Genomic DNA, 17,691 nt, shown 5'->3' with positions numbered 1-17,691 from the left:
ATCTGTTCCTCTACACACAGGACAGAGGAGATAAGCAACGTGCTCCAGGGATGAAACACCTTCAGATACCATGACCAACAGCACCCACAGCCACAAAGCAAAGTGAACAGAGATGCCACCATGGATTGTTAGTAGGTTACATGAAAACTTTTTTTTAAATCTTGTTTTATACAAGTGCTTAAAAAGCAATCGAGGGTTTTGCTTGTCCTGATTTTTCAACAGTGTCAGACCCACTCCAAACGCACACCACAGAGAGGCTTTGCAGTCAGCAAGGCACAGAGGACACTTCTACTTGTCTCATCTTCTCTTCTCTAGATGTTTGAGCATCCTTCTTACTGAAGGATGTAAGTGAAGCTGTGAGAGGGAAAAAAAAAGGGGGGGTATGCGTAAAAGAAAAGTTGTGATGAATCTCATCACTGCTGCCCAGTTGCCTCCCCTACAAACCTCCTCTTTGAGGAGCAAACACTGGCTCTTCTCAGACAAAGCAGATCTTGCAGACAGCTACTGCTGCCCATCCTGCTCGACTCAGAGATAGGGCAGCTCTCCTATGGTTCTTGCAGGTGGAAGAATGATGAATATGAATGAGCACACATCCAAATAAGAGCACTTTGGGAAAACATGGAATTCTGGGGATATTAAAAAATAGATTTTTGTGAGCTTTGATAGAAGCGTAACAAAGCTGCAGAGAAGCAGTGAAGATAATTTAGCCATTCTAAGTTTAAGGATTGTTTTGCAGAGTCAGAGCAAACACCTTTGTAAATGAAAAATGCTGTCTTGTGCATGAGCTTCATCTCTCTGCAGAAAGGCTATTGCAGGAAAAAAAAAAAAAAGACAGAGTTGTCCAAGGCTGAAACATGTTTTTCCCCATCATGGTAGGTACCTGGAAGAAGAACAGATGCTCAGAATAAGTTTCTGGCTTAACCTTCCCTTGCACCCCTGGCAAGACACTATGCTTTTGAGATGTTTCACCTGGTGCCCCACATCTGTCTCTCTATTGGCATGTGGAAAATAACAGAGAAGATCCTGAACTGAACCACGCTGGGAAACAGGAAGGAAAGAGATGCTCCGTCATGTAATTCAGAAAGAGGTAGCTTGGCAAGGGCGAAGCGAGCTGAAAAGTGAGGGTTTGCAGAACCATGACCTTGGATAACCTCTGTGATCCCAGGAAGGAGGGCCAGAGACAGGTGTTGCCTTCCAGGATCAAGAGTGAACTTTGACCTTCAAAGCATTGGTCCCAGTTAAAACAAGGATGGTTTTACTGGCTCTAGAAAGCATGGGGGCAGTCAGCCACAAACCAGGGATAAGTAAAAGATTCACTGGGGAAAACAAAACGTAAAACAGAACAAAGGTTACATGACACCTGTATGTTAAGAGTCAGAAAGGTAAAGATGGAGGAAGAACGATATTGCATACCCATTCACCACAGCTTGAGCCACATCATCTCTAACTGTGTCCCTACACTCATTCCTCCTTCCATGAGGAAAGCCTGGCGAGAACATGACCATACCTGCCTGCCATCCCTTCCAGGGATCCAGAGAGGCAATGGCGTGCAGCCACACCACCCCGCTATCAGCGGAGCAGCCCATGCCTGGCTGCTCCCCTACCCCCACCCACAGCCATTTGTTTAAGCAGACGCTGTGTTGTGCTGCTGACACGTTTGCAGCAGGGCCATCCGTCACCACCAGCTGACGGTGTGACAGAGCTTTCTTGTCGAAGCGGAGAATCAATATGCCAGGAAATAATGATAATGAATTACCCTTTCACAATGCATGCCACTTGCTTCCCTTTTCATACATTAGGTGGCATGATGGATTCCAAGAGGAGGATGTGTTCATGAGCTTCCTGAGCCCATTCTCTTTGGAAGGAGGAAGATCTCTCCCCACCTTAACCTTGATCCTGATCCTCCATCAAGCCAAAACACAGCAGACCACTCAAACAGAGGAACAGATCTCATTCCGTTTAACGTTAGGCAGCTTTTTCAGGAGAGAGGGCATAAAAAGCAAGAGCATCTGCTCTGTACATACTGAACAGCACAGCATCATGTCAAGACAGTCCTACCTTCTGCATCCCTAGCCAACACTTGTGTTGTCTACTTCACTACTGATGATGTCTTTCGAGGATGCTGGTGCCCTTCCTCAGAGCCAGCTGCCTTCTGTTAGTGTTTTCGGCAAGTTTAAGAGCCCACTGCAACTCTGGAATTCCCAGGCATTATGGATGCTGTAGCATTTGTAGTATTAAAGCACTGCTGGAGGTCACCATGCTGGCAAGACAAAGTATCTGAAATTAAGACATTGATTCTTAAATTTAAAACTCATTTACCCAGTTTCTCCTGCAGAAGCTATATCCCATCTTTTGTTCGTGACCTCTAGCTCTCTGTAAACTCCAGAGCAGCAACCGATAAATTTCTCCAACCTTCAGAGGAGGTTTCTATATGAAATGACAGTAAAGAGATAACATGAAAACCAGGTTTGCTTCATCACATGTGGGAGCTGGAGTAGTTAAGGATCAGATTTGACAATGACAGAGCCTAAAACACCATCTCTTGGAAGATGAAGGATTTATGAGTGCAGATACTGTGGGGAAAGCAAGATGGATATGTTCATAGAAGACAGCAATTCTCTGGAGAGGTGTCAGAAGGAGAAGAGGAGGGAAACTACTTCCCAGAAGAAAGGTATGAACAAAAGCTGTGGGACATCAGTGTGGCTCCTTCCTCTAATGGAGAGCAGGGACTTGCAGGGACAATGTTACCTTCCCTGCCCCAAAGCCTAAGGCAGGGTTCTACATGGCAGGGGACTGTTGCTCATACAGCAGGGGAAGCATAGCCACATGTGGGGCACGTTAAGATCACAGAAGTGTGATGCAGCTTACCAGGAACGCAAGAAAAAGCCCCTCTGGCACCTCCACTCCCCCTTCCATCTCACCCACTCTGCCAGGTTTGGCTAGCTCCTGCTGCAACCATCTCAGACACTACTGCTGCCCTGGCCTCGGGCCAGGCAGAGCCCATTATGTTCACAAAGAGAAACTTTATTAAAAAGTACCACCAGGACTTTTTGGTTGTCAAAAGCGGTTCAGCAGGGCTTCTCTGCTGTAAAGGCATCATTTCTCTGCTTTCCTTAATCATTTGAGGCAGAGTTTGCTACACGATAACCAAGATTTACAAGCAGCCTCCCCTACTGTGGTAACAACTCCTGCTGTGAAACCGGTGGAGCTGCCCCCTCTCAGACCACATCAGCTGGTCTCCACAGACACCTGCATACCAGTAACAGTTCACAGGAAGAAAGACGGCTCTGCACTCTGGTGTTTACCACGGATGCTTTATCTCAACATATGGGAAAGAAAGAGCAGCCAGCAAGGCTTGTTTGCTTCTGGTGGAAAATTACCTGTGTAGTTTATCGTCCTCTCTCCTCTGGTCATCTTTGGCAGAAGCACCATAAAGCCTCAGAGCAACCAGGACTCAGCTCTGAGCTCTGCTGTTAAGTTGGTCCATTAGCTTTGACAGTCACTTCTCTCTCCATATGAGAAGGGAATAACACACACTTTGGTGTCACCATGAGCCTGAGCTAGGGCTGTGCATGCTTTGGAAAGCACTGGGTGCAGAACACCCATGTCCCATGAAATCTAGGTGCTCTGCAGCCTTAGCCACACCTTCCCCATCCTGCTTTGGGCCCTACCCAGCAAAGTTGTCATCATCTTGTTCCAACAACACACACTCTGAACAGAGAGCAGCTTTGCATGCCCCACACTCACTCTGAAAACCTGTGTGGGCACCATCATCCGGACTGATTCACCAGGCTGAATGTGTCCTTACATTTTCAGCTCCCCTTCTCCAGCTCTCAGACCTATCAGTTTGTCTCCTGCTGCTGGGATAAAGTGCTCTTTTCAGGAATGTCAACTCCTCAGGCAGAATCTCAGTGGTGCCATCCAGCACCGCATGTCACTCTCCATCTGCATCTGAAGCTAACAAGACTCTTTCACTCACACAGGCATTGCTTCACCCCACTGCCCCCCACAAACAGCACTAAAATGAGCTCCTCAGCTGACAACTCTGAAAGTAGGCATGACAGAAGCACAGCCTTTTAACTAACTCTTCATAAATATATTCACTTCTCTTAGTGAATTATTTACCCTGGGCTGTGGCAGCAGCTCCAAAAGGGATGCAAGAACATGAAGTAACTCCATTGAAGAATGAATGTGCAACAGTGTCCTGATTTACAATCCAACTCCCTCTTCCTTGCCATTCCCATATGCCCTGCTCTGTGAAAGGAAAGGGGCAGAGATTGAACTGGTCCCTCCTTAAGCTGTTTGCAGAAAGCTCCATTTTTGATGCAGAAAAGAGGCCACCTTGAGGACTGTGGACACTGGCAGACTAATCTCTCTGCAGGGGACTGGAAATACAGGACTTCAGATAATTGTCATCCTCTCCTATATCAGCCTCTGCTATAACTCTCAGTCTCTGCAGCTGCAGCTGAAAGGACATAGCAGAGTGACTCTCAATGAATCAACTCCAGCATGGCTGGTTAAGCCTGCTAAGGATGGCAGCAACAGTTACTACAGCAGCTGAAACCTGCTCACAAAGTGAGATGGTCTGAGACCAGTTCTCTGCAGAGAAGTGCTGAGGAGTCCTGTAAAGAGCAGGGTTTTGGTGGAAGAAGCAGAAATATCAGAGAAATGAACAGATAAGGAAAGTCAGCCTCACCAGCATGCTTTGGAGAGCCCTCTCCTAGTTTCTCGCCTAGAAGCCTTCTATCAAGCACCCTGGAAGGAGACAGGATGAGGGGACGGGACAGGAGGGAATGGGGGAGAGGAAAAAAAAAAAAAAAAAAAAAGAGCTTAACACACATTTCCTGGCTATTCTTGTCCATTTTCCCTCCATCTTATTGGCCAGGGGAAAGAGCTAGTGGAGAGATTTTATTTCTGGGCATATAATTGGAAGATCATAGTTTGGGCAGGGTTGGGAGTGATCTGGCTCAAGGGCTGCAGTTACTTGAATGGATGTGGTATGATCTGACTGTGCTACAGGGAGAGAGAACTGAGCCTGCAGCAACCAAACCTAGGAGTTTCTTCCTCTATAAAATGTCTCAATTAAAATACAATACTGTCTAAAAACTACAATACAGCATCAAGAGCAGCACATAGAGCAAATGTCCCATGTGGGAGTTGTCTGGGAACATGCCAGAGACTCTTCAACAACAATAACTATAATCATGCTACCAATGTCTTTAAAGCCAACAGTCTTCACCTATAGAGCTGGGCATCTCAGGCTGCAATTAATCAGGTTAGCTGCTTAATACATGATAGCCCAATGTTTGCTGCTGACCTCCAACAAGCCCTGTCCTTTTGTTATCTTTCCTAATCCATATCCTTTCCCATGATGCTGCTAGACAGTTATTATCCAATACTAAAGAGGTAGGACTGTGCCCCAGTGAGCTGTATCCCCTCTGCTTTGAGAGGTGTATCAGACTTGCCTGGCTCAGCCGCTTTTTCTGTGCCGTGCCCTCCAGCAGCTTACCCCTAACACCACCCACTTGATCAGGACTGAAGAAAGGAGGGGGAAAAAAACAGCTAGATATTCAAGTCTCTTTAGGGCGCAATCCATCACCTCATATTTAAACCCTCCAGGAATAAAAGCGCTTGAAGTCCAAACAGCAGAACTGAAAATACCACAGCTCTAATTTATTGATGGCTTAGTTGGTTTCGTCTTCTGCAGGAGACACCCTGTTCCAAGAACCTGATAAGAGACCTAGAAGCAGGCTCCAAAACTGGTAAAGGACTTGGGCTAATAACAGCTCCATACTTGCAAGGCTGAGGTGGAAGGGAGCTGAAAGGAAGGAAGGAGTTACAGACTGGGGAAGTAACCCTCCCTACCCCAAGGGGACGATTTGATTTGTACTCACCTGGTCAACCAGTCTGGGCCCTGTCTCTGCTCTGAGGATCCTTGCTCAAGAGCTGGGCGAGCCAGCAAGGTTTTATCCCTAACTCAAATCAAGGCTTCACCTTAAGCACCATTACCAGGATTTAGAACAAGTGATTTTTCCCAACTAGCCCTTTCTCCAGGGAAGCACAGACAACAGGCTCCCTGTCACACCCCTTAGGGTGACTGTACTCAGTCTCCCGAGGCAGTCTGGGCATGAGTAGGAGGAAGCAGCCTGAGGAGCTTTTACAATTGGGAAAGAGATGAGAGCTTGTGCAGGCAAATCTTTACACACCTGCCAGCTCCTGAGAACAGAGATCTCTAAGCACAGATAAGGCCAGCAGTTCAAGCACCCACTGCTGCATTGAATTTAACCATTGGCACTCACCCACGCGAGGTGGCAATCAGTTTTGCAGCCAAGTATGTAAGCTGTTACTCTTCAGAAGACTGCCAACAGCTCGATGGCTCTGGAAGCCTTCTCTCTGCCATCAGTCCCACTCCACCTGGAGACGCAGATCCACCCTCTGTGCTCCTATCAGTCCTGACAGGGAAATGCCTCACTATGCCAGCCTTGTTTCCAGATGAGCTCTCCGTATTCAGTAGGCCCAGACAATGTCTGGGCTCTCTAGCAGTACGGCACTTGGGCTTGCAAGCTCCTACTTCAACTTTCTCCTTTTAGAGACTTCAGAGGTGCCTGTCCTGGCTAGTCCCTTACCCTGGGAGGAAAAGCACAGCCAGCTGAAGGGCTGATCCCTGCCGCATCTCCACATTCTTTGAACTAGCCCGTTTTTAATTTCCAGTTCAGGTCCCAGTGTTTAAGACTGCATTTTTCAGAGACACAATGAAATTTTTCTTGTCCATGAGGTGTGGAAAGAGACTGCTGTAGGCTTTGTTAGCTGATGTGCTGCTTGCGATGAGCACAAGGCTCTGGAAAGAGGCTAGTGACATTTGATTATCACTTAGATCAGGAGAAAGAGGGAAAGCAACTTTCAAAGGCAAGGCCGACACTGTTACAAACACCAGCAGAAATGACCTTCACACACAGCTAGCTCTCCCTGCTGCCAAGAACCATCCTCTCAGCCACTGTCATCTGAATTGCCAGTACACCTGCGGCAGTGCAGCCTTACATCAGCCACTGCTGCTCCAAAATCCAGGGGCTTTTCACCAGGCTGGGGAAAAGGCTGTACGGTGGGTCCTGCAGTATGCGCACTGCAAAGCCTGTACTGGCCTCCCAGCTCAAATAGGCCTAATTTTTTCAAATCACGATGCAAAGCATGGGTCAGCTTCCCATCCACACCAGACCGGCAGGCACAGGTAAGCTTAATAAGCCACTGTCTGTGTGGAAAGTTTTTACCCGGCAAAACAAAGAGGTAGGCTGGCAGTTCCAGTGTTCAGCTCTGCCGCTCAGAGTGCTTGGCAAAAGGGAACCACCTTCAGCACCACGTGGCTAAGATCAACTAAAGGAAGGTGAAGAAAAGGCACAGATTATAGCAGGACAGGAGTCCACATCTAGCCACTGGCATTCAGGCAGGAGAAGTTCAGGAGACCACAAAACACAAGCCAAGACCATTCTTTAAAACCCAAGTTCTCTAAACACCAAGAGAAGACCAACCCATGTTTAACTCACAGCCCTGTTTTTGGAGGAGGGGACAGTGGTGATGTGAGGACAGGGGAGAAGCCAGCTTGATAAATCTAAACAGTACGGGATCCATCCTTACCCCAGAATGTGCAGCAAGAGCTTTTCATTGTTCCCTGCATCACACGGCTGCTTGATAAATCACCTTTCCTAATAAATCTATCCCTCATTGTAGACATACGGAATCTGTTGCTCTAAGTAGCCACTGAGGTGCTGTCAGGGTCATTAAATATCATTATCCGGGGCAGCTGTTCCCCAGAGTGCTGACGCAGGAATCAATCAGGCTAAAGCATGAGTTTCCCCTACACTTCTCCAAACACTGCCTTTGTCCCTCTCCATCAAGTGATGAAAAAGAGAAGCCGTTCTGCCTTTACACCAAGGTTTAGCAATCCTCATACTGGATGGAGCTGGTTAAAGGGAAACCAATGGCAGATTACACAGGTGTCAGGTTGTCACAGAGACAGGATGAGGTCTGACTGATGTCTTTACCAGGAAAGAGGAGGCAGGGTGACTGGAAGCAGGCCAGTGAGCTGAGCAGAGATTACTCTTTTTAAAAAACAAAAACCAAACAAACACATCGCCCCCCTCCCCCCCAAAAAAAACCCTCAAACACCCAACTTCCTTTAATACCCCTTAATGAGATAACCTCTGTCTCTGAAGAACATGGGAGCTTTCAAACCTTTCATGCTCTCAGACAACAAATGGGAAAAACAAACATTCAGGATTTTCACACCACCCAAGGTCAGGATTTGTTAACTCAAGCTGTTCAGCATCTGAGACTTGAGGGCTTAAAATCCAACCTCATTTTCCTGGGTGACGACTGCTTGACCCCATCTCAGATGTTCTCTAGAACAGAGGATCTCTATTCCTCTACACTGACTGCCAGCCACTTCCAAACAGGATCACAGACCTTCGAACTCACAGAAAAGAACTCACTCACCCCAGCTGAATTCAGGTCAAACGTGTGTGTGGTGGGAAATAGTCTGAGAATCAGCTTTTCTTCCTATTCCAGGTCAATGATAGGTATAAACAGAGCTAATTCTGTGCTTGAATGGTCTGGACCCATGAACCAGGAGACTGTTAACCTGCAGAAATGCTGCAGGTGCTGTAACACCCTCTCTGTTAGCCTTGAATATCAGTTACTCTGTCCAGGTTACACAAGACAAGACAAACCTCAACATAAGCCTCCATAACACACACCCCCCTCTCAGCCTTTACGAGCATGTACACATACAAGCCAGATGCGAGGCAGCTGCATCTTTGAATGACAAAGGCAATGCAAAAAAAAAAAAAAAATCTTATTTGCCTTAAGGGAATTATCTGTCTTCCCAGAAGTTCTTGGCAGTAAGATTTTGGAGAGGACTCACAAGAGCTTCCCAAGGACAATACACATTGGTTTGGGGGTTTCCAATGCAGCACATCCTACGCTACAGCAAGACCCAGGAAAAAAAAAATGCAAACATGATAAAACTAAGGGCAGAAAGTCTGACAGAAGTGCCTTTTGTTCTCAGATCAAAACAAAGATTGTTCAAAGTCTGTTGTACACACGCTGAGAGAATGAGAAACTTACTGTTGAACAGCAATTGGTAGGTATCACGGTCAGGCCCCACCCAGGAGACTCTTCCAAATCCCTTCTGCCTCTCATACAAACCAAATGAAAACTTCATCTACCAGCTCATGTCTGATCGAGAACAATTTGTTTTGTTTTGATCAGAAATTTCATTCTTTTCCTCAAAGATTTATCAGGCCTGGACAATCCTCCTCAAAGAGGTTGTTCTGACAAGCACTTGCTTCTGAACAACAATATCTTGGGCAGGGGGGAGCAAAAGCATTGGTAGCATGACTCGGATTCCATCTATGATAAAGAGGTGGCCAAGACTCTGCCAAGACTCACCTATCCATCTCATGAGGGACGTCATGATTTGAAGATACTTGGTCTTCTGCACATTGAAAAAGGTGAAAGGACCCAGGAGGAGAGCAAATGCTGCCTGGAAGGACAACAAAAACACACATTAGGTTAAAAACCAGAAATTCTGCTAGTACGACAAATTTATCAGTAAAGCAAAGCTCGTCTTGAAAGTTCACTTCCAGACATGTCTATTCGTCATGGAGCTTTCTTTGTTGCTTAATTTTACAGCTAGGTTGGCTGAGACACAGGGGGTCAAGCAAGTTGCTTGGTATCAGAGAACACGCCTTGGGCAGAAGCAGAAAACAGGATCCTCTTGGCTCTCAGCCGCTTGCTATCACTGCTACAGCATGCCTTTGCTGACACATTTCAGTAAAAGATATCAGAGCACCCTTCTGGAACATTAAATATTGAACTGTGGCCTCTTTGTCTGGGTACATGCTCAGTTTAGGTCTGGACAGCAATAGCCATGACCAGTCTGCTCACATTAACATCGATGGGGTAGCTTCGGGGTGTCCCAGGCTGAACAGCAATGCAGCCAGGTCTGCCCAGAATGCTTTAAGTTGCTTGTTTTACAGTGGGAAACTTATAGTGTAACAGTTAAGCTGTTGACTTAGAAGCTGAAAACCTGTGCAAAGTGAGGGGCGGGGTGAGGTAGAAATCAAAGCGATACTTGTAAGAATGAACTTCAGTGTGGAAATTAAAGACACTCTTACTGAGGAGAGATCTTTCTTCACTGCCCTCTTAGTTGTATACTCTGAGCAGCACTCAGAGCCCTACCTAGTCCAGACAGAAAAGGAAAGGCTTTACTGCAGGAAGACAACAGACCTTGACCGAAGTCTGAACATGAACTGAGAGAAGCCACTTGTGACAGGGAGACAGAATGGGTGTTACAGAAGACAACCCTGCCCATGATCCATGGGATGGTACAGGCTAGCGATATAATAACAGGTCCAAAAGCTGCAAGCAAGCAGTATCTAGAAAGCCACAGCATACACGGTACAGATTTGTTGAGCATCCCTAAGGGATTTTTAAAGACAAATACTCAACATTAATATTTACACATTGCTCTTTTCCATGACTTCTTAAAGCAGTTCTGAAAAAAGGTGTCACCAGAAGGGAAGAACTGGGACTCAAAAGGGCAGGATGCAGAGCCTCAAGGTCTCTGTCGACCCCAGCAGAGTCAGTGACAGAAATGAATCCAAGCTATTTTAAGATTAGTACAACCTCAAGAAACCTTTTTTGAGACTATTTCAGAATATCTGCAAGGCAAATTGGAAACGCCTCGCATCACAAGTATTCTCAGATGACCAAAGTAAACCCAGAAGGGGACCAGAGGAGAGAACCCTTGGTTTCACACATTGCTCCGTCAAGATGTATTCTGACCTGAGGCCATCATTTACACCAAGTCTTGTTTCTTCTGCTTAGAAAAGGAAGACGGAAGGAAGGAAGACGGAAGGAAGGAAGACGGAAGGAAGAAAGACGGAAGGAAGGAAGACGGAAGGAAGGAAGACGGAAGGAAGGAAGACGGAAGGAAGAAAGACGGAAGGAAGAAAGACGGAAGGAAGAAAGACGGAAGGAAGAAAGACGGAAGGAAGAAAGACGGAAGGAAGAAAGACGGAAGGAAGAAAGACGGAAGGAAGAAAGACGGAAGGAAGAAAGACGGAAGGAAGAAAGACGGAAGGAAGAAAGACGGAAGGAAGAAAGACGGAAGGAAGAAAGACGGAAGGAAGAAAGACGGAAGGAAGAAAGACGGAAGGAAGAAAGACGGAAGGAAGAAAGACGGAAGGAAGAAAGACGGAAGGAAGAAAGACGGAAGGAAGAAAGACGGAAGGAAGAAAGACGGAAGGAAGAAAGACGGAAGGAAGAAAGACGGAAGGAAGAAAGACGGAAGGAAGAAAGACGGAAGGAAGAAAGACGGAAGGAAGAAAGACGGAAGGAAGAAAGACGGAAGGAAGAAAGACGGAAGGAAGAAAGACGGAAGGAAGAAAGACGGAAGGAAGAAAGACGGAAGGAAGAAAGACGGAAGGAAGAAAGACGGAAGGAAGAAAGACGGAAGGAAGAAAGACGGAAGGAAGAAAGACGGAAGGAAGAAAGACGGAAGGAAGAAAGACGGAAGGAAGAAAGACGGAAGGAAGAAAGACGGAAGGAAGAAAGACGGAAGGAAGAAAGACGGAAGGAAGAAAGACGGAAGGAAGAAAGACGGAAGGAAGAAAGACGGAAGGAAGAAAGACGGAAGGAAGAAAGACGGAAGGAAGAAAGACGGAAGGAAGAAAGACGGAAGGAAGAAAGACGGAAGGAAGAAAGACGGAAGGAAGAAAGACGGAAGGAAGAAAGACGGAAGGAAGAAAGACGGAAGGAAGAAAGACGGAAGGAAGAAAGACGGAAGGAAGAAAGACGGAAGGAAGAAAGACGGAAGGAAGAAAGACGGAAGGAAGAAAGACGGAAGGAAGAAAGACGGAAGGAAGAAAGACGGAAGGAAGAAAGACGGAAGGAAGAAAGACGGAAGGAAGAAAGACGGAAGGAAGAAAGACGGAAGGAAGAAAGACGGAAGGAAGAAAGACGGAAGGAAGAAAGACGGAAGGAAGAAAGACGGAAGGAAGAAAGACGGAAGGAAGAAAGACGGAAGGAAGAAAGACGGAAGGAAGAAAGACGGAAGGAAGAAAGACGGAAGGAAGAAAGACGGAAGGAAGAAAGACGGAAGGAAGAAAGACGGAAGGAAGAAAGACGGAAGGAAGAAAGACGGAAGGAAGAAAGACGGAAGGAAGAAAGACGGAAGGAAGAAAGACGGAAGGAAGAAAGACGGAAGGAAGAAAGACGGAAGGAAGAAAGACGGAAGGAAGAAAGACGGAAGGAAGAAAGACGGAAGGAAGAAAGACGGAAGGAAGAAAGACGGAAGGAAGAAAGACGGAAGGAAGAAAGACGGAAGGAAGAAAGACGGAAGGAAGAAAGACGGAAGGAAGAAAGACGGAAGGAAGAAAGACGGAAGGAAGAAAGACGGAAGGAAGAAAGACGGAAGGAAGAAAGACGGAAGGAAGAAAGACGGAAGGAAGAAAGACGGAAGGAAGAAAGACGGAAGGAAGAAAGACGGAAGGAAGAAAGACGGAAGGAAGAAAGACGGAAGGAAGAAAGACGGAAGGAAGAAAGACGGAAGGAAGAAAGACGGAAGGAAGAAAGACGGAAGGAAGAAAGACGGAAGGAAGAAAGACGGAAGGAAGAAAGACGGAAGGAAGAAAGACGGAAGGAAGAAAGACGGAAGGAAGAAAGACGGAAGGAAGAAAGACGGAAGGAAGAAAGACGGAAGGAAGAAAGACGGAAGGAAGAAAGACGGAAGGAAGAAAGACGGAAGGAAGAAAGACGGAAGGAAGAAAGACGGAAGGAAGAAAGACGGAAGGAAGAAAGACGGAAGGAAGAAAGACGGAAGGAAGAAAGACGGAAGGAAGAAAGACGGAAGGAAGAAAGACGGAAGGAAGAAAGACGGAAGGAAGAAAGACGGAAGGAAGAAAGACGGAAGGAAGAAAGACGGAAGGAAGAAAGACGGAAGGAAGAAAGACGGAAGGAAGAAAGACGGAAGGAAGAAAGACGGAAGGAAGAAAGACGGAAGGAAGAAAGACGGAAGGAAGAAAGACGGAAGGAAGAAAGACGGAAGGAAGAAAGACGGAAGGAAGAAAGACGGAAGGAAGAAAGACGGAAGGAAGAAAGACGGAAGGAAGAAAGACGGAAGGAAGAAAGACGGAAGGAAGAAAGACGGAAGGAAGAAAGACGGAAGGAAGAAAGACGGAAGGAAGAAAGACGGAAGGAAGAAAGACGGAAGGAAGAAAGACGGAAGGAAGAAAGACGGAAGGAAGAAAGACGGAAGGAAGAAAGACGGAAGGAAGAAAGACGGAAGGAAGAAAGACGGAAGGAAGAAAGACGGAAGGAAGAAAGACGGAAGGAAGAAAGACGGAAGGAAGAAAGACGGAAGGAAGAAAGACGGAAGGAAGAAAGACGGAAGGAAGAAAGACGGAAGGAAGAAAGACGGAAGGAAGAAAGACGGAAGGAAGAAAGACGGAAGGAAGAAAGACGGAAGGAAGAAAGACGGAAGGAAGAAAGACGGAAGGAAGAAAGACGGAAGGAAGAAAGACGGAAGGAAGAAAGACGGAAGGAAGAAAGACGGAAGGAAGAAAGACGGAAGGAAGAAAGACGGAAGGAAGAAAGACGGAAGGAAGAAAGACGGAAGGAAGAAAGACGGAAGGAAGAAAGACGGAAGGAAGAAAGACGGAAGGAAGAAAGACGGAAGGAAGAAAGACGGAAGGAAGAAAGACGGAAGGAAGAAAGACGGAAGGAAGAAAGACGGAAGGAAGAAAGACGGAAGGAAGAAAGACGGAAGGAAGAAAGACGGAAGGAAGAAAGACGGAAGGAAGAAAGACGGAAGGAAGAAAGACGGAAGGAAGAAAGACGGAAGGAAGAAAGACGGAAGGAAGAAAGACGGAAGGAAGAAAGACGGAAGGAAGAAAGACGGAAGGAAGAAAGACGGAAGGAAGAAAGACGGAAGGAAGAAAGACGGAAGGAAGAAAGACGGAAGGAAGAAAGACGGAAGGAAGAAAGACGGAAGGAAGAAAGACGGAAGGAAGAAAGACGGAAGGAAGAAAGACGGAAGGAAGAAAGACGGAAGGAAGAAAGACGGAAGGAAGAAAGACGGAAGGAAGAAAGACGGAAGGAAGAAAGACGGAAGGAAGAAAGACGGAAGGAAGAAAGACGGAAGGAAGAAAGACGGAAGGAAGAAAGACGGAAGGAAGAAAGACGGAAGGAAGAAAGACGGAAGGAAGAAAGACGGAAGGAAGAAAGACGGAAGGAAGAAAGACGGAAGGAAGAAAGACGGAAGGAAGAAAGACGGAAGGAAGAAAGACGGAAGGAAGAAAGACGGAAGGAAGAAAGACGGAAGGAAGAAAGACGGAAGGAAGAAAGACGGAAGGAAGAAAGACGGAAGGAAGAAAGACGGAAGGAAGAAAGACGGAAGGAAGAAAGACGGAAGGAAGAAAGACGGAAGGAAGAAAGACGGAAGGAAGAAAGACGGAAGGAAGAAAGACGGAAGGAAGAAAGACGGAAGGAAGAAAGACGGAAGGAAGAAAGACGGAAGGAAGAAAGACGGAAGGAAGAAAGACGGAAGGAAGAAAGACGGAAGGAAGAAAGACGGAAGGAAGAAAGACGGAAGGAAGAAAGACGGAAGGAAGAAAGACGGAAGGAAGAAAGACGGAAGGAAGAAAGACGGAAGGAAGAAAGACGGAAGGAAGAAAGACGGAAGGAAGAAAGACGGAAGGAAGAAAGACGGAAGGAAGAAAGACGGAAGGAAGAAAGACGGAAGGAAGAAAGACGGAAGGAAGAAAGACGGAAGGAAGAAAGACGGAAGGAAGAAAGACGGAAGGAAGAAAGACGGAAGGAAGAAAGACGGAAGGAAGAAAGACGGAAGGAAGAAAGACGGAAGGAAGAAAGACGGAAGGAAGAAAGACGGAAGGAAGAAAGACGGAAGGAAGAAAGACGGAAGGAAGAAAGACGGAAGGAAGAAAGACGGAAGGAAGAAAGACGGAAGGAAGAAAGACGGAAGGAAGAAAGACGGAAGGAAGAAAGACGGAAGGAAGAAAGACGGAAGGAAGAAAGACGGAAGGAAGAAAGACGGAAGGAAGAAAGACGGAAGGAAGAAAGACGGAAGGAAGAAAGACGGAAGGAAGAAAGACGGAAGGAAGAAAGACGGAAGGAAGAAAGACGGAAGGAAGAAAGACGGAAGGAAGAAAGACGGAAAAGGAAAAAGGGACAGAAAGCACGCACAGAATTCAGATTTGTGACGCAATTGAGGATCCTTGGAGGAAACGCTGAAATCGCATAGAATACAACAACACAGGCATAACTGGCAAGACTAAGAGCTAAACCAGCCTTAAGAGTTAAGACACTTTCAGTTTTAACACAGAAGCAAACCAGCCATTTACAAGTCTTTTTTAATCTTCTCCTTCTTGTTCCTTCCTTATTCCTTTTCGAGCTTAACTCCATTCTCCTTCCACCCTGTCCTGCCCTCTACAGACTGCCACTCCATCCTAGGACAGTGCATAAACCTCAAAGGACTAAATAAACTTTATACTAAAGAGAGATGTAGGTCAAGGACCCAGAGTGAACCAAGTAGACACCAACTCTCTTACTGGAAATTATTCTTAAGTTTGTGAGTAATATCTTTCAACCTCCCCTCCAACACACACACTGCTCAACACAGCCTCCCTTCAAATCATGTTAATAAGCTCATGTGTCAGAAAGAGTTGAAACAGAAAGAGACAGATGAAGGATGGTGATAATTAAGGAACAGGTGTCTTCTGCAAATTAGAATGCACCAGAACCAATTAGCAAAACAGCACCTCAAACCATGGCAAGGATTGACACAAGATCGCTGAGCACCGAAGCAGCTGGGTCTGAAACCTAGATTTGTCTTAAGCATTGAGGAAAGAGCTGTGTTAAGGTGGATTTGGGGCTCAGTTGCTGAAAAGCATCAAAAGCATCATTAGGTGCTGCAAGAACCTGGGTCTCCTACGTGCTCCCCAACAACTGCTAATGAAGCATAAGGAATTCCTCTGGATGTTACACTCCACTTTCTGCAGTTATTCTTCAGTGCTCAAGGCATCTAAAACAACTAAATCCATTGAGCGACTCTTTCAACTCTCCCCCTCCCCTATGGGCTTCACTGCTCAACTCATGGGGAAGAGATACAAGTCGTTGTGCCTGAATAGTCAGATTCCCCTCCCATCCCTTATGATGATCAGTGTCTTCTGTTCTTAACAAGATCCTGGAGCTGGTCCAAAGGAACCAAGTGAGAGATGAATTCAAATGCAACAGAAATGTATTACCTTTTCCACTTGACGTCCATTAGCAAACCAAGATGGATATCCACAGATTAATACAAACAATGCTAAGGCCTGGAACGAGATGAGGTTGCTCTGCTTTGCAAAGATTTGTGCCAACTACTTTTAGGAAGGGAAGCCACAGCGCACACTGGACTGCTTGAGAGGAGAAAGGCAGGGCAGAAGAGGACATTAAACAGCCAGATTAATATCACTTCAAAGTGAAATTGTGTAGAGCTCCACAGTATTCAGTATTCAGCACAGGTCAGGAAAGAGGGATCAGTTCCTCACCAATAACCAGGACACAAGGGGCAAGGACTCAGTCCCCGGATTACAGCTAATCTCATCATCAACCCTCAGAAGAGTCCCAAGGCCAGGAAGCCTATTTAAAAAAAACCCCACATCCCCAAAAGGATGAAAAGAGACGATGATGCTTAGAAGGAGGATGTCTACTTTCTCTACCTCACTGTGCCAGACACCTAAATGCTCTTCCAACCCATTAAGTTAATTAGTTTCATAACTTCTCCCTAAGGAAAAAGTAAGCCCAAATAAGCACCTCAGACATATACCCAAACTTTCCACCTGATGTTCTCCAAGCTCAAGTCTCCCCCAGAGGGATATAATTTACAAAGTGCTTCATTACATGTGCTATTCAAACAATCCAAAACCTACATAGAAAACTGCACCAGTCAGCCCTGCCAGAAATCAAATATGCAGAGCTCCGGCACATCAAAAAGCTCTCCCAAGTTCTCCAGTTCACCTCTTGAGCTAGCTGAGATAATTTCTAGGAGTTTATCATTCTCTTCCTAAGCTTCAGCAAATTAATCCAAGGCAAAATGAGCATAGTCTACTTTGATTAAAGATTTTTGTACCAGTGAAGTGGTTTCCTATTAGAAACAAGCAGGTGTACATGGCTGATTCATTGTTAAACTTAAGCAAGGTAAGGAAATCCTCCCTTTGGCTAAGAAGGAGCATCAGATCTATCAAATGCTGTTTATATTCACAGGATGGCAGAGAGAAAGAAACCTTTACTGTGTTTTTGCACAGACTGGCTGTTAAAGAGTGGTTCCCTAATTTCTCTCCAAGCTCCTCCATTAAACAGGAAAGGCTAGACAAGTCACCAGGCTTCTGCAGAGGGTACGTGGAACCCCCCCACAGCAAATAAATGCAACAGATGCAAAATTCTTTACTTTACAGCATGAAGATCCAGCACATTAGTGACCAAAAAAACAGTGTTTTTCCTGCTTTTACTGACATTTCCAGTCAGAAAATTAGAAGCCAGCAAGTGTAGAGGAAAGAACAGCAGCTTGTCACCCTGAATCACACTCTGCCCTGCGGGCTAGTAGGAGCCATGAGCAGCACGCTAGCTTGCTCACCC

General features: G+C 46.1%; 1 protein-coding gene across 7 annotated transcripts in view; it reads right to left on the bottom strand.

Moving 5' to 3' along the window:
• The window catches only part of SLC38A12 (solute carrier family 38 member 12), a 49,313-nt gene that overhangs the window by 6,828 nt on the left and 24,794 nt on the right, over positions 1-17,691 (bottom strand). For all 7 annotated transcript variants that reach the window (XM_075169705.1, XM_075169706.1, XM_075169711.1 and 4 more), the window contains one exon: positions 9,442-9,535. In XM_075169705.1, the coding sequence (XP_075025806.1) occupies positions 9,442-9,535 (94 nt within the window). The remainder of the gene's footprint in view (positions 1-9,441; positions 9,536-17,691) is intronic.

Source organism: Calonectris borealis, chromosome 20, assembly GCF_964195595.1.
Source record: "Calonectris borealis chromosome 20, bCalBor7.hap1.2, whole genome shotgun sequence".
NCBI lineage: Eukaryota > Metazoa > Chordata > Aves > Procellariiformes > Procellariidae > Calonectris > Calonectris borealis.
The sequence above is the reverse complement of the archived record's forward strand: the minus strand, read 5'-3'. Positions and strand labels throughout refer to the sequence as shown.